This window comes from Drosophila nasuta, chromosome 2R, assembly GCF_023558535.2.
Source record: "Drosophila nasuta strain 15112-1781.00 chromosome 2R, ASM2355853v1, whole genome shotgun sequence".
Taxonomy (NCBI): Eukaryota; Metazoa; Arthropoda; class Insecta; order Diptera; family Drosophilidae; genus Drosophila; species Drosophila nasuta.
Window position 1 is genome coordinate 18,284,464 of NC_083456.1, and position 14,332 is coordinate 18,298,795.

Sequence of the window (14,332 nt, forward strand, 5' to 3'; positions counted from 1 at the left end):
ATTGCTCTTCGACATCCAGTTGGCCCCAAGCTGCAAAGTATTTACAAGTTGTGCCCTTTTGCTTTGACCCCCCAGCTGCAATTGTTCATTAACTATTCTTTTATCAAATGCAATTTTTATTTAATTGTGGCACAACTAATTTAGTGGAGAGAGGAAGAGTCAGCAAACAAATGCTTTACTGCTTATAATTTATTTGAAAAATATTGCTCACCGTTGTAGAGAATGTAAAATAATTAAAAATTGAAATTCTATTTGTTTGTGGTTTATGTGCGGTAAAAAGCGACTGCAGATTTCTGTTAATTGCGTTGATTGACAATCGGGTATATTTTGTACTGCATGGTATATTTTTTATATAGAGGTATATAGATAAAACGTATATAGGCGTTGGTATTCGGTATGATTTGGTAGACAATCTGGTATATTTTGGACTCTATAAAGCACTTTAAATATAGTAGAATGGTATTTGATATGATTTGTTTACAATCTGGTATATTGTTACTGTAGCAATATACCAAATACAACCGTTGGCGTTTGGTATGATTTGGTAGACAATCTGGTATGCGTTATAGTATATTTCGATTATAGTAGAATATCGATATAAGATATATAATGGTCGGCATTCGGTATGATTTGGTTGGCAATCGGATATGTTTTGTATTATATAGTAGATATTTAAATTATTAGAATATCATTATACTAAATATAAACGTTTGATGTGGTTGTCAATCTATTGTATTTGGTACTCTAAAAATATACCAAATATTTATTTTGTATAATTTGGTTAGAAATCTGATATACATATTTTGTACTGTATAGAATATTTTAAGCATATTAGTATATCGATATACAAAATATTACCATTAGTAATATTGTACCAGTATGATAGTATGTTTTCGGTATAGTGATTTAGTATATTTAAAGAACAATACCACAGTGTTTTTGTGGGTAGCTGGTATCTTATAGCCAGCACACTATCCATTTAGTAATTACAGGGTATGCTTACACAAAACGTAAGCAAACAGCGTAACAAGTGAAAACATTTAAGTTTTGTGCAATTAGTGCTGAGGCAATTGAATTGAATTATTGTGGATTTCAATCGCTTCGCCTTCAAATGGTCGCTAGGCACGTCTCAAAATCCTTGTCCCTGCCCCGTTGGCTCTGTGTGTGTGTGGCATAATCCTTCAGCAGGCAATTGTCCTTATCGCGAGGCCATTCAAAATGGCTGTTGACTATAGATCAAGCTTATCAGCGCGGCAAAAGTATTTTCCTGTATAAAATAAATTTCACAAGTTTATTATTGTAATTCGCATGGCCAATTCCCGGCAGAAAGCAGGTCACGTGGCAATCCCAAAAGCGAGTGAGTGTATGTGTGTGTGTGTGTGTGTGTGGAAGACAGCCAACGCAACTACCAAATAATAAAAGTGAGTGTGAGTACGGCAGAAGGCGAAAATCAAATCAAAAAGTTCACAAAAATGCCAAAGCCAACAACAACAACAGAAACAAGAGCAACAAAAAAAGAGGCGAAATAAAGAGAGAGAAAAACTGGGAAAACTGTGCAACAAAAATTAAGTTATAAAATTTTAAGGGCCGTGTGCGGTTTAATTTCCAAATGCCACGCCAGGTCTCCCGACACACACAACACAGGTGGGCTAGTCAACGTGCCAAGGGGCGTGGTTGGGAGACAGAGAGAGAGAGGGGGGAAGGAAAGAATTTGCTGGTATGAGCTGATTACCATAAGCAGCAGCTGAGGCAGAAACAGCAGCTAAGGCGGCGCTGAAGTTGAACTAAAGTTGGCGCCGGAAACGGAAATCAAGAAAACAAAAAGAATGAGCTCAAATGAACTCAAACTTGGCGCTGACTGCGCAGTCAGTTAATAAAGTTAGTTGCGTTTTTTGGCTTGACTTATGCACAAAAATTGTGAGTTTTATAAGCGCGCAAATTATGACTTATAACAACCACACTAACCACCAACAACAAGAGTGAGAAAAGCAACTGCCGAGAAAGAACAACAGAAATGAACTCGTCAAAAGCCAAACAACAATTAACATGACGAAGACACATAAAAATTTCACTTTTGCCAGAAGCCAGCCGAATCTCATGGGTTTTTTTGGTTGCTTTGCTTTGCTGGCTTGCGATTGAGGTTTGTCTATGGGGTTGGCCTTTGAGCTGGGTGCGCATCATATTAACAACATCGAGAGTGGAGAAAGGGGAGAAGGGAATTCTTGGTCGAAATGTGCGTTAATCACGTGATGGCTGTCTGGCTGGCTGCATTTGTCTCTGACATGTTGTTTGTCTACGCCTCTTTTGTCATTTTGTTAATTTAAATACTTGTACTTTTTATCGCCCACTCGGCGCATCAAATTGAGTTATTTACGTGCAAATTAGCAATTTGTTTTTTCTAACTTGTAGTTGGACAGCAACACGCCTTCGCTATGTCAGACACATTCATTCATAATGTTTATTTTTTAGTTTTATTTTTATTAGCAACTCACAACAAACATTTATATGCAACATAAAGTTACCAAATTTCACGACAACGTCCACGACTGTCGGGCAAATAACCCGGCTGGCAGGGGAAGTCTATCATGGCCACCTCCATGATCTTTTGGGTGGTGGCATCCACATCGTTGCTGCTGACTGTGGTCGACTCAAAGTCGGCCAGCGCTTTGGTGGCATCGACTTCGACGCACTCGTTGGCCTTGCCACGTTGCACCGGCTTGTCGGGACACTCGATGCGCTTCAGGCAGTACTTGAGGCAGGGTCGGGGATTCGGCACCGTCGTCAGTTTCTTGCTGCACGAGTAGTGAGCAATGCAGCCAGCTGGCACTTCGGGCACATTGTTGTTCGTAAAGATTTCTTGACGCGGAGCAGCAGTTGTTGACGTTGTTGTTGTTGTTGTTTGTCGGTGGAGTAGGCGACTCAGCAGGGAGTTGGGCGACGCATTCACCACAGCAGCAACACCGCAGAACACAACTATGAGCAGAAATTTCATATTCGCTTCGCTTACAATTCAAACTGACGAATGAGCTGGAAAACATTGATGAAGTGCTCGTGCCGTGACTTGCGGCTCGTTATCAACAACGAGATAACCTTTGGCTTTGAACCAGAACCAGACGAAAACACTGTCAAACAATAAACAAATCAAATGGCCCGCACTTGTTTTGATTTCAATTCAACGCAGCAGCAACAGCAGCAGCAGCAGCACATTTGAATATTAAGTATTATTTTTGAGTATGTATTTATTCGCTGGCACGCATTTCACATTTCGCAAAATTGTATGAACTAATAAGCTCATTCATGCTAGGGCGTGGTCATAAAAACATTTTGACCAATTTGAATAGTAAATTGAATAGACGCGATTTGGTCTACCGCAAAATTGCATAAATAAATATTATTTAATTTTAGATATTTGCTGCAGTTGTATGCATAATTTAACACTCTCAGCACAAAAGTGCACTGCAAGAAAATACGTGCTCGTAAACGTATGCAAATGTGTGAATGTAATTTATTTTTATTACCTCGATGCGAGATTAAGCACAAACTTTATTCAGTTTGCAAATGAAACTAATTTAGTGTAAACAGCATGGAATAATTTCATATTAATAATAATTATAAAGTGCATAGATATTTAATTTTCAAAATATGTAATGTAATTTCATAATCATAAATTGATTTTGTTTAATTTCAAATAATGAATATTTTAATCATTTAAATTAGATTTAATTTGAATGAATTTTTAGAAACGATTTGTAAAATATACTTTATTAAATCAGTGCAGATAACGAATCTTTAAACCATTCTAAGTTTGGTTTATTTAAGTGAATATTTAAAATAATCAAATACGAAACATACATATTCATGTGTACATTTTTTTTAAATCGATAATATTTGACAAAGTATATTTCTGAATTATCTATCAAAGAATTTGAACAAGTTAATTATAAAATGAAATTAGTTTTAAATAAATTTTGAAATTTAAAGATACATTTGATTATTTTTTTCAATTCATTGTGAACTAATGTTAGATTTAGCTAGTGAATTTTAAATTTGCTGACAAATAGTTATTAAAATTAAATGATTAAAAATAAAAAAAATAAATAAAAAATATTTTTTAATTTTAAATATGAATTTCATTTGTCTTTGACAATAAATCTTATAAAATTCATAAATTTAAATAAAAGAAATATTCATTTATTAAAACATATATTTATCTTATTTTATTTAATTTATTCTCTAATTTCATTGTAGATAAAGTCTCTTCTATCATTTGCATAATTTCAATTCAATAAACTGAATATTTTTAAATTCTAATTTATACAAGTTTCAAAACAATTTGAATTTTTTTTATAAACTGTGCAAATCGGAAATAGTATATAATTTAAACCAGATTTTCTATCAATGTAACTTTCTAAGCAGTCATAAGATGCTTTGCATTTGTTGCTTTGTTTAAGTTTGAAATTGCCTTGGCCATGTGGAGACTTAGTGGGCTTGGTAATAACTATGGTAATCCCAAGGGTTAGATGCCAATTAAAATGAACAAGCGGAGAGACTTTGATACACAGTGAATAAAGCCGAGCCAATGAGGCAAACAGTCTAGTCAATGTCTTTACTTCTATTCAGTTATCAATGAGGCATAATAAATGCGCATTTGGGATGCTGTTTCCATTGTTGTTCTTGTTGTTGCTGGCGCTTAAGTTCTGGGCAGGCTTATGAACTGCATTTCGCATTGGGTATTGACATTGGTATTGGTATTCAAATAATTGATATTAATCGTAGCCAAAAGCTGTCAAAGTTAATTTGCAATGCATTTTCAAAGAAGATTATTGATGATGATTACGAGACTATTTCCAGCTAATGAATGAATGAACGAATGAATTCAAGCGTAGAGTAGAGAGTAGAGCCTCCAAATAACAAAAGGCAACGTTTTTGGGGGTCACGAGTCGTGACTCACGACAAACTCCAGAGCTTTCTGGTCATGGTATATACACAAGGAAAGGAGTCCACTTTCAATATGACGAATAATTGATGTCGAGAAACGCATATTGTTTGCCGTAAATTGCTGACCAGTGTGTCCCGGAGGCATTTGGCTAATATGTATTAACATTTATTGCCTTGGTAAGATGCTGTGCATAGAAAAATGCTTGATAAGGCTGAAGCAGACCGGAAATTGCCAAACACTGATGCTTCCGCCGGAAATAAGCTCAATTGTTGTTGCCAGTCCACAAGTCCACACTTCAACTTTGCCACCCAGCAGCATCTTATTTGGCGTGAGAACATTTTGAGCATAAAGTTTAAATTATTCCAGCAAAACTCAAGGTATACATTTGCTTTGCTTTTGCTATGTTTTTTTTGCGTCTTTCGCTTGGAAAGTGCCATAAAATAGAATGAATCTCATTTGATAGCAAATAGTCAAGGACACAAGGACACAATTCACATTCGTTATATGGGCAATTAAATTGTTTTCTTATGTAACACTTTGCAGAATAAACAGATTATAATCTTGTTAAAACTATCAATTTCAAAACGAAGCATAGACGAACTAAAAATAATAATAAAAAGCAGCTAAGCTTTTGGTCTTTGCTCAATTTTATGGAGCAGCAGCATTTAAAGAACTGAGCCGAGCCCAGCGAGTGAAACATTTAGCCAACGATGTGTTAACAAACGAACTAAAACAAAAACCAAATGGGTAGCCAATGAACACACAGACAGACAGATAGACAGACAGATGGAGACACTGAGGCAAAAGATAGACAGAAATTATAGGATAGGTTCTTTAGGAAAAGGCGACGAGACAGATGTGCGTCCTTATAGATTTACGCACACTTAAGCAGCATTTACTCTTTCTCCACTACTTACTATACTATCTATACTACTACTACCACTCTCTTTTTACTCCTACTTCCTATTACTATTGCTATTGCTACCAGTTCCAAATAGTCGTATAAATCGTTCGTAGCCTTAGTTTCTTTTTCTGTGTGTGTACTTAGCCGAGGCAAGAGTTGGAGAGTGGGTTAAAAGGGGGGCCTAAGAAAGGGTCTTATTGCTAGCGAGTGTGTGTGTGGTTGGGTGTGAATGAAGTGCCACGTTTTCACGCATTTGCCAAGTGCCTTGCCTGGCCAGTGTTTGACGCCTCGACTATGTGGCAAATGTCGTATGGGTTTTATGTCCTCGAGTATGTGCCTGGCTCGCACTTTATGCCCTCTGAAAGAGACTAAAAGGGTATGCTAGATATGGATAAATACATTCTGTACAAACTTCAACTTCAATACTTAGCAACTTGGCTGTTAACATTTAATTTTTATTATTTCTTCATCTATTTTTTATATTGATTTTAAAATCATTTTCTAGTCGCACATTCTCCTTCTTCAATCTCTTGATCAGTTGTGTTTTCTAAGCACATTTATTTGCGTTGCCGTGCTGCAGATATTGTTGTGGCAGTTCTTGTTGTTGCTTTTGTTAGTTCAACAAATAAAATTAGTGCTATAAACATTCGTTTGCCAATGGCTGCTGCTGCTGTTGCTGCGAACGTATGTATCTTCAGTTGTATCTGTAGCTTCCTTCCTTCCTTCTCGCTTCTCTTGGCTACGCGACGACAGTTTTGCCCTTTTTACGAGTATTTGTTTACATATTCGCAAGTCTTTGCCACTTCACAACTTTTTTGCAGTTTCTTATGGAATTTATTTTCATTGCCAACACTGCGATATCCGCTTTTAGCTCTCAACAGCTCCAAACTTGTTCCGGCAGGTGACTCGGATGTTTGTTTTAGCTCCACTCGAGTATCGAATGAATTCTTTCTTCAATTCTAGATTATCTTGAACTCGTTGAAGTCTCCAATAAGCAACTTTAAAATTAATGCGGCAAAGAAATGAGCTGCAGTCGTATTTGTCGCAGATTTATTTGTGCACTCTAAGTGTGTGCCCACAAATTTCACAATTGAGGTGTGAATTTGCAATTTAAATTAAAGCCGAGAGACTAACACACACACATCCAAATGTGTGTAGCTATTATCTAGTCGTGTGTGTGATTATAATTTGCAGTCCGGTGGCTACTAAATTGCACAATTCAAACGCAAACAAAACTAATTGCTGAAATAAATTATATAAATATCGCGATTGAATTGCATTTGCATTTGGGGCGATAAAAACAAAATAATTCGCATGTTGCAATTAACCGCAAAAAGCAGTAGCGAAGCTCGCTGTTGGGGCAAATCGTTTGGCTCTGATTGGATTGGTATGAAAAATCTCAGGCTGCGGGCCACACACAATTTTCTGTGTGTGTGTGTGTGTGTGTGTTCTGTAATGGATTATGGGCGAAAAACGTGTAGAGCATGTTTTGTAATCCTTAAAAATGCGATTACAGTTTTTGTATGTTTGAATTTTGAATGCGGCGGCATTCCAACACTAACTGCAGGTGCCAAGCCAGGCTATAGATTCAGTTATAGATGTAGTCGAATGGCATTTACATTTACATAGGTCCAACACACACACTCACACAGAGAACATTTAATTGCATACAAAACAGGCGCAGGCAAAAATTGCAGTTGTATTGTTTGCACACAGACATTGGGTTGGCATTTTGGGCGATTAGCGCTCAATGAAGTGTGCAGTTACTTTATTTCGAATTCGCATGCTAATTTTACTGGCCCGACAATGGTCCGAGTGCCGAGTGGCCAAGTCTGGGCTGGGCTGGTCTGTTGCCAATTTAGTGTACGTGCTAACTGAAACTGATTTGTTTACTCTAATTGTTATTTGTTTCATTTTATCAGCTGCAATTTATATGAAATTTGTCGTAATTTCCCAACCAATAAATTGCCATCGTTCTCTTTTCTCTTTCACTCTCTCTCTGGCGACCAATTTGCAGATATTATGGCCAAGTTGAAAGCTAATTACTTTTAATTTGCCAACGTTTTTGAACAAATATTTGCTCACTCATTAGGCTTGCCGAACAGAGCAGAGCAGAGTGTAGAGTGAAGAGCGCAGCGGGTTTCGCATTTCGTCTCGGCCTTACACTTGAACGCACACGTGTGTAAAAAATCGAGTATACGCAGCGTGGCACAACACACAGCAGAACACAACACAACACAACGCAGCGTGCCACTTGAGTTCAATTAAAACCGCACTTGTATTTGTTTGTACAACAAACACACACTTGACCAGCTGAGCTGAATGACCACAGGACAGCAGAGAACGGAGAGCAGAGAGCAGAGAACGGAGAACAGAAGCTCGTTCCTAGTCCTCTTTGCAGCTGCTGCTGTCTGCTCAAAGGAAGTGGGATACACTTTTTCCCATACCACTCGCGTGTGTATGTGTGTGTGTGTGGAGCATTGTTTAACAATTAACCGCAAATTGAATGCAATTAAATAAATAACGGTGTTGAACCTTTGCGTAAACGCTTGTAGGCGTCGTGATGTGCAGCTTACCTTTGTTATGCCAATACCAGAGAGTGTGGCCAAAGTAAACACAGACGCAATGCGAATGCGATGCGATGCGAATGAAATATTACGTATACGTCACGTTGGCTGGACGCAGCCAGCAAGTGCACACGTATTTGTTCAAGTTATTGTTGTAATCGTCGCTCGGCAAGTGGCAAATGCTGAATGCTCAATGCTGAAAGCTGAATGCTGAAACTCCAATTGCAATTGCCAATTGAAAGCAGCAACAACAATTTAAAGTTTGCAACGAATTCAATCACGACGAGTTGCGGTCAATTATTAAAGACATGACGCTGAATGCGAAAGCGTGTTTTGCCATGTTTTAAACGCAATTTCAATTTCCACCTCGATTTCCTTCTATCAGCGAATGGGGAAAGGTTTAATGGATAGTTAAAAGATTTCCCAGACACTCTCGCAACAGAGTTTAATAATAGATGTTCGCAGCTGACGTGTTATGTGCTCATTAAGCATTCTCGATGGTGTTTTGCCTTATTGAGCTGTTTGTTGATATTATTATCCCCCCATTCTTACCCTCAAAAAATGAACACTGTATTTTCAATTTTCCATTTTGAATGCGGCCAAATTGTCGTTGCAGTTTGCTGAGTTGTAGTTTTCTGTTTCTGTTCAGTTCAGTTTCAGTTTTGTTGTGTGGCATGTACATGCAATATAAAACTTGTTTGACAAAGACATCGTAACTTATTGCTTGCGTTTCAATTTCGCTTTTATTGTCCCTCGCCTACACAGCTACACACAGCTAAATGGACACAATATTTGTTAAAGGACAAACAGAATAAAAAAAAAAAAAAACCGAAAGCGAGAGCAAGAGCAAGAGTGAGAGAAAGAGAAAGACATGAAGAGGACGAACTAGATAGCATGAAACACGAAACGCAAATGTTAAATGTCAGTAAGACATGCAAAGTTGTTGTCACACATTGCGGTTTGTTTGATGATGATGCGAATGGTGGCACCGTTTTGTGGCAGCTGCACTCTCAGTCTTCTTCCCTCTAGATTTTTGCCATAGACATTGTCGTGATTGCATTCATAGTTGACTCCCCGTTTCTAGTTTTAGTTCTGTTTTTTTTTTATGGCCAGATCAGGTGTGCCATCAACGGCGGAGCTCAATGGATAGCTCATGTTTTTCGACAATTTATTGCCTGGTGTTTGATGAAATTCAATAGACTCGCTCGCTCGACTCGGCAATTGAAATGGCAAATGGCTTGCAGCCAGTTATGCCACAAGTCCATTTCCCCATTCGCCATTCGCCATTCGCCATTCACATGTCAGGCGACAAAGGAATCAACAAAAAAAAAAGAACATTTATTTGCCGTACTTGCCACTCTGCCGCCAAATGTTGGAGACAACATTCAAATGTAAAAAAGCGAGCAGCAAAAAAACAAGTCAATTCTTGGACAGAAACTTTTACATTTTTACTCTAACAAGGCGTCAAATTGAAAAGTTTTTGTTTTGTCTCCAAACGAGAATCTCAAATGGCACAGTTAAATCACAAAATTTGTAGAACTGCATTAAAAAGTTAATTTAAGCGATTTCAAAATTAGCTTGGCCATGTAGAAGTTGACAAAAAAAAGGAATGTGTATTTTTAAATTTGAATAAATTAAGTTAAAAATATATTTGTGACATTAACTAACTCAAAAATTTAGTAATTATTTTCCTAACTTAAACATATGTATTTCGCTTTCAGCATGTTTTAATAATCTTTTTTGTAAAATATTAAAATGAAAATAGACTCAAAATTATCAAAAATATAAGAAATAATATGTACTTTTAAATCTAATTAAATTAAGCTGAAAATGTTTATGTGCATTTTATATTCTTAAATATTTTGTTATTATTTTCCTTAAATTAATATAATTGAATTTTCAGAATGATTAATTAACATTTTTTGTAACTTAGCAAAATTAAGGAACACTCAAAACTTAAAAAAAACAGAAAAAATAATGTTTATATTTAAATTTGATTAAATTAAGTTAAAGATATATTTGTCACATTTACTTACACTATTATTTAGAAATTATTTTTCTACAATTAATTTTATTTACTTTCTGGATGTTTAAAATATTTTGAGTTTCTGTTTAATATATTTTGTAACTTAATTGAAGATACATTCAAAATTCCAAGAACACTAAGAGTAATGTTTCTTTTTAAATTTAAATAAATAAAGTTGAAAATATATTTATACCTTTTATTTACTCAAATATTTGCTAATTATTTTCTTAAATTTAATTCAATTTACTTTTCAGCTAGTTGTGTTTAAAATATTTTGTGACTTAATGAAATAAAGGAACACTTAAAATTTCCATATGCCAAAGTAATTACCCAATTAAAAAGATTTTTGCAGATACTTTTTGTGTGGTTTATCACTTCATAAAAACGCAGCGAACTCTCGTTTCAGTCCGCAACAGATTAAATTTTTTGTTGTGTTGTTGCATATTTTGCAATTTTCTTGATACTTTGCTTTATCATTGTTACGCTTGCTTCATAATGTCTTCGAGTCTTTAAGCTGGCCAACATTATTTTTAATAATGAAGTCGTCGGGGATTAAGAAGCCACTGCGGAACTGAACTGAATGGAACGGAACATAGCATGAAGACGAAGAGTCGACAGTCGAAGTGGGCGGAAAATGATGGCTTAAGTAAAGGGCATGTAATGAAACTACAGCGTGGGCTATATAATAATTATGATACTTAATCACCCATGGACATGCCTTGTAAATGTAAATGTATATGTATATGTATTTGTATTTCTGTATTTATTTGCAACTACTTTTGTCTGTGCATTTACTTTAACATTTGTGTGTTTCCAAGTCAAGTACTTAGCTTGGCGTTTTTTCTCCTGTCCACTTGGCGTAGTTTTTCCAAGACAATTATGCAAGTGTTTTGAGCCAATAGCAACTCACTAAAGGGGTGTGAACTTGACTTGGGTGCGAGTTGTCTCTTCTGGTCCTTTTGGTCCTTAGGTCCTTTAGTCGTTGGTCCATGGCACTTGCTTCTCTCTTGATGTTGGCACTTTTTGTTTAGGTTCTTTGCTCGCTCGTTAATTGTAATTGAAGTTTGTAATTAAAAAGTTTATACGAAGCGTGGAGTCAGTCATTAAAACGAAATGATTTTCAACTTGGCGTAATGTAAGCAAAGAGCGAGTACAAGAGACAGCATAGATTGGAGAGAGAGAGGAGAGGTCGGCAGGTGGCGACTTTAAAACTCGGTCGTGGCATTAGTTTTGATTTAAATGGCGTGTAAACGTTTTAAGACTTTTGCTAGATTTGTGACTTGCTGTTCGCTATAAAGCTACGCCTCTCACTTTCCTCCCTTGCCGCAATTGAGTTATTGACCTCATTAGCGTGTTCGGATTCAAGTTCTACAATAGATGCTTTGGCTAATTAAGCTACGAATTGGGTGCACAGAACAGCCTACAACAGCCGGCCTGATAAATAGGCGACATTACGCACGACTGGTGGCGGTGGCGGTGGCAGTATACTTGCACAACGCACTGTATGCTCAGCCATAAAACCAGAGAAGGGAAGGCACCCACACACATTTTTAAGCGTAGGGCAACAAACCAACCTAATCATGAATAATGTGCCACATATTCACACAATAAAATCACAAAAAGGGCAACACACAAAATCATAACAAGCTCTCAGACGTGACCCCCAGCTCCCTCGTAACCAAAAAAGCAAAACAGCAAAGCAGCAAAAAGGAAAAAAAAATAAATAAATAGCAGGCGCCTCTCGTTAAGGGCGGGAGCTTTGTTAAATGTGCATGTGTGCGTTTCTGTGTGTGTGTGTGTGTGTCTCAACCCCTAGCATATTAAATATGCGTGTCATGTCCATTTGTTGCTGTGCTGTTGTCACCATCAGTTTCACCTCTTTGTCTCTTGTTTGATTTTGACGCCTTTGACAGACGAAAACAAAAACAGAAACATCAGTAAAAATCTCGATTATGCCTTTAAGCTGATTCCACACACGAGCCTGGGCTAGACGTCTAACACACAACATACACACACACACACACACACACACACACACACACACACGAACAGACACACACACATTCAAACATTTGCACACAAGAGTATCTGTCATAAATTTGCTAATTTTTCAGTCAAGAGCTTTTTCAGCACTTTGCAAGGGAGCAAAAAAATATGATACTACACATCCATACACATATTTCAGTCTCGTTGTAAAAGTCGGTTTTCCATGCTGCTGCACTCTGAACTTTTGCTAAAATGACGGGCTTATACCCTGTAAAAATGTGTAATATAAGCAAGCTAACATTTACAATTTGTTATTTTATAGTAAACAAAATATTTTATCTATAGAAGAAAAGTCTTTTTAATCTCTTTAAAATGTGTTCCTATCATCTTTCATCTTAAGATAACTAAAACTGATTTTCAATAAAGGTTTTTTCACTTTTATTTACAATTTGTAACTTGTAATTGTATATTAAAGAACATGATAATTATAATCATAATTAAAATTATCTTTTTACCTTTTAAAATATTTTATTTGTATAGCTTTTAGCTTTTAGCTTTTAGACGTAGTAAACTTATTTTTAATGTCAATAAAAAATTAATTAACTAATGAAATTTCAACTAGGAATATTTAGATTAAATAAATGCAATGATCTACATTATTAATTTTTATAAACTATTTTTAAAAAATTTTTTTAATTGTAATTCAACTTTTTTAATTTAATTTGAAAATCTTTTGAAGTCTTTAGGTTTTCTTGACTTTTAATAACTTGCTTTTATAGAAAATATTTGACTGTTTACGAAGATATTATAACATATATGAATATCATAAATTTATTTCTATTTTAAAATACTAATCTTAAAAACATTTTTATTTTTAATTTCTGTTCTCTTATTTATTATTATTCATATATCCATTTTTATGAGGTATTATCCTGTCGAGTTTACTGAGTGTTTAAAAGTTAACTTTCGGTAAAGGGCGACGACATCATTTGGACTTTTAACTGATGTGCGTTTGAGTGAGTGTCACGAGTATATACGTATATGTGACTGACTGCTTGTGTATGCGTATATGTGTCTGTCTGTGTGTGTGTTTGATTCAGAATGCTCGTTGTATGCGGGTTGCATTGAGTCAAAAGTGAACGTCAAGTGTTTCAGTTGACGTTATCAACAAGAAACAAGAAAAAGAGCACAACATTCACGAAATAAATAAAAGAGTCGATGTTTTCCGCATGCACGCGTCTATTTTGTACACACACATATCACACACTTACCTACACAAACACACATACACACACTTAAACAGTTGGCAGCATCCTGTGTGCCATTTTTTTTGCTGTGTGTGTGTGTGTGTGTGGCAAACAAAGAGCAACAAAAAACAAATAGAGGTCGACTCGAAAAGCTGCCTAAAAATGAAGATGACAATTTTTTGAGAATTTTGTTTTAACTCGATTTTACTTATGGTACTGAGGTCACCCCTTTGCGGCCAGAAAAAGTTTTCGTCGAGTTCTCATTATTGACCTCTTTCTGCACAATATGTGTGTGTACTCTCATTTGTTCCGTGGAAATGTATGTGGAAATGCACTGAAGTGTGTGTTGGAAAATTTGTGCCTTGTGCCAGTTTTATTTTGTGTTTTTATATTTTGCATATTTGGGTTGGCCGCCAACATAATAGCCACGTTCGCATTTAAGCCATGTTTTTGTGGGATTTTAATATACAATCTGATAGAGGGTTATGGTCAACACTCTACAGTTACAGCTGTGTAATAAAAGTTGTATTACAGGTGTGACGACTGTCTGTTTAATTGTTATGCTGATGGCAATTTGATGATGGAATTTTTGTTTATTCTATATAATCTGCATACTCTGAACTATGTTCTATAATTGAATTTAATAAAATCTTTTGAAGTCTT

General features: G+C 36.0%; 1 protein-coding gene across 1 annotated transcript; it reads right to left on the reverse strand.

Annotated features, from left to right (window-relative positions):
- Positions 1-2,464: 2,464 nt before the first annotated feature.
- On the reverse strand, positions 2,465-3,029 carry LOC132786961 (uncharacterized). The gene has a single exon (XM_060793768.1). It carries the CDS (start codon positions 2,990-2,992, stop codon positions 2,519-2,521), a length of 474 nt encoding a protein of 157 aa, XP_060649751.1. The 5' UTR covers positions 2,993-3,029; the 3' UTR covers positions 2,465-2,518.
- Positions 3,030-14,332: the final 11,303 nt, after the last annotated feature.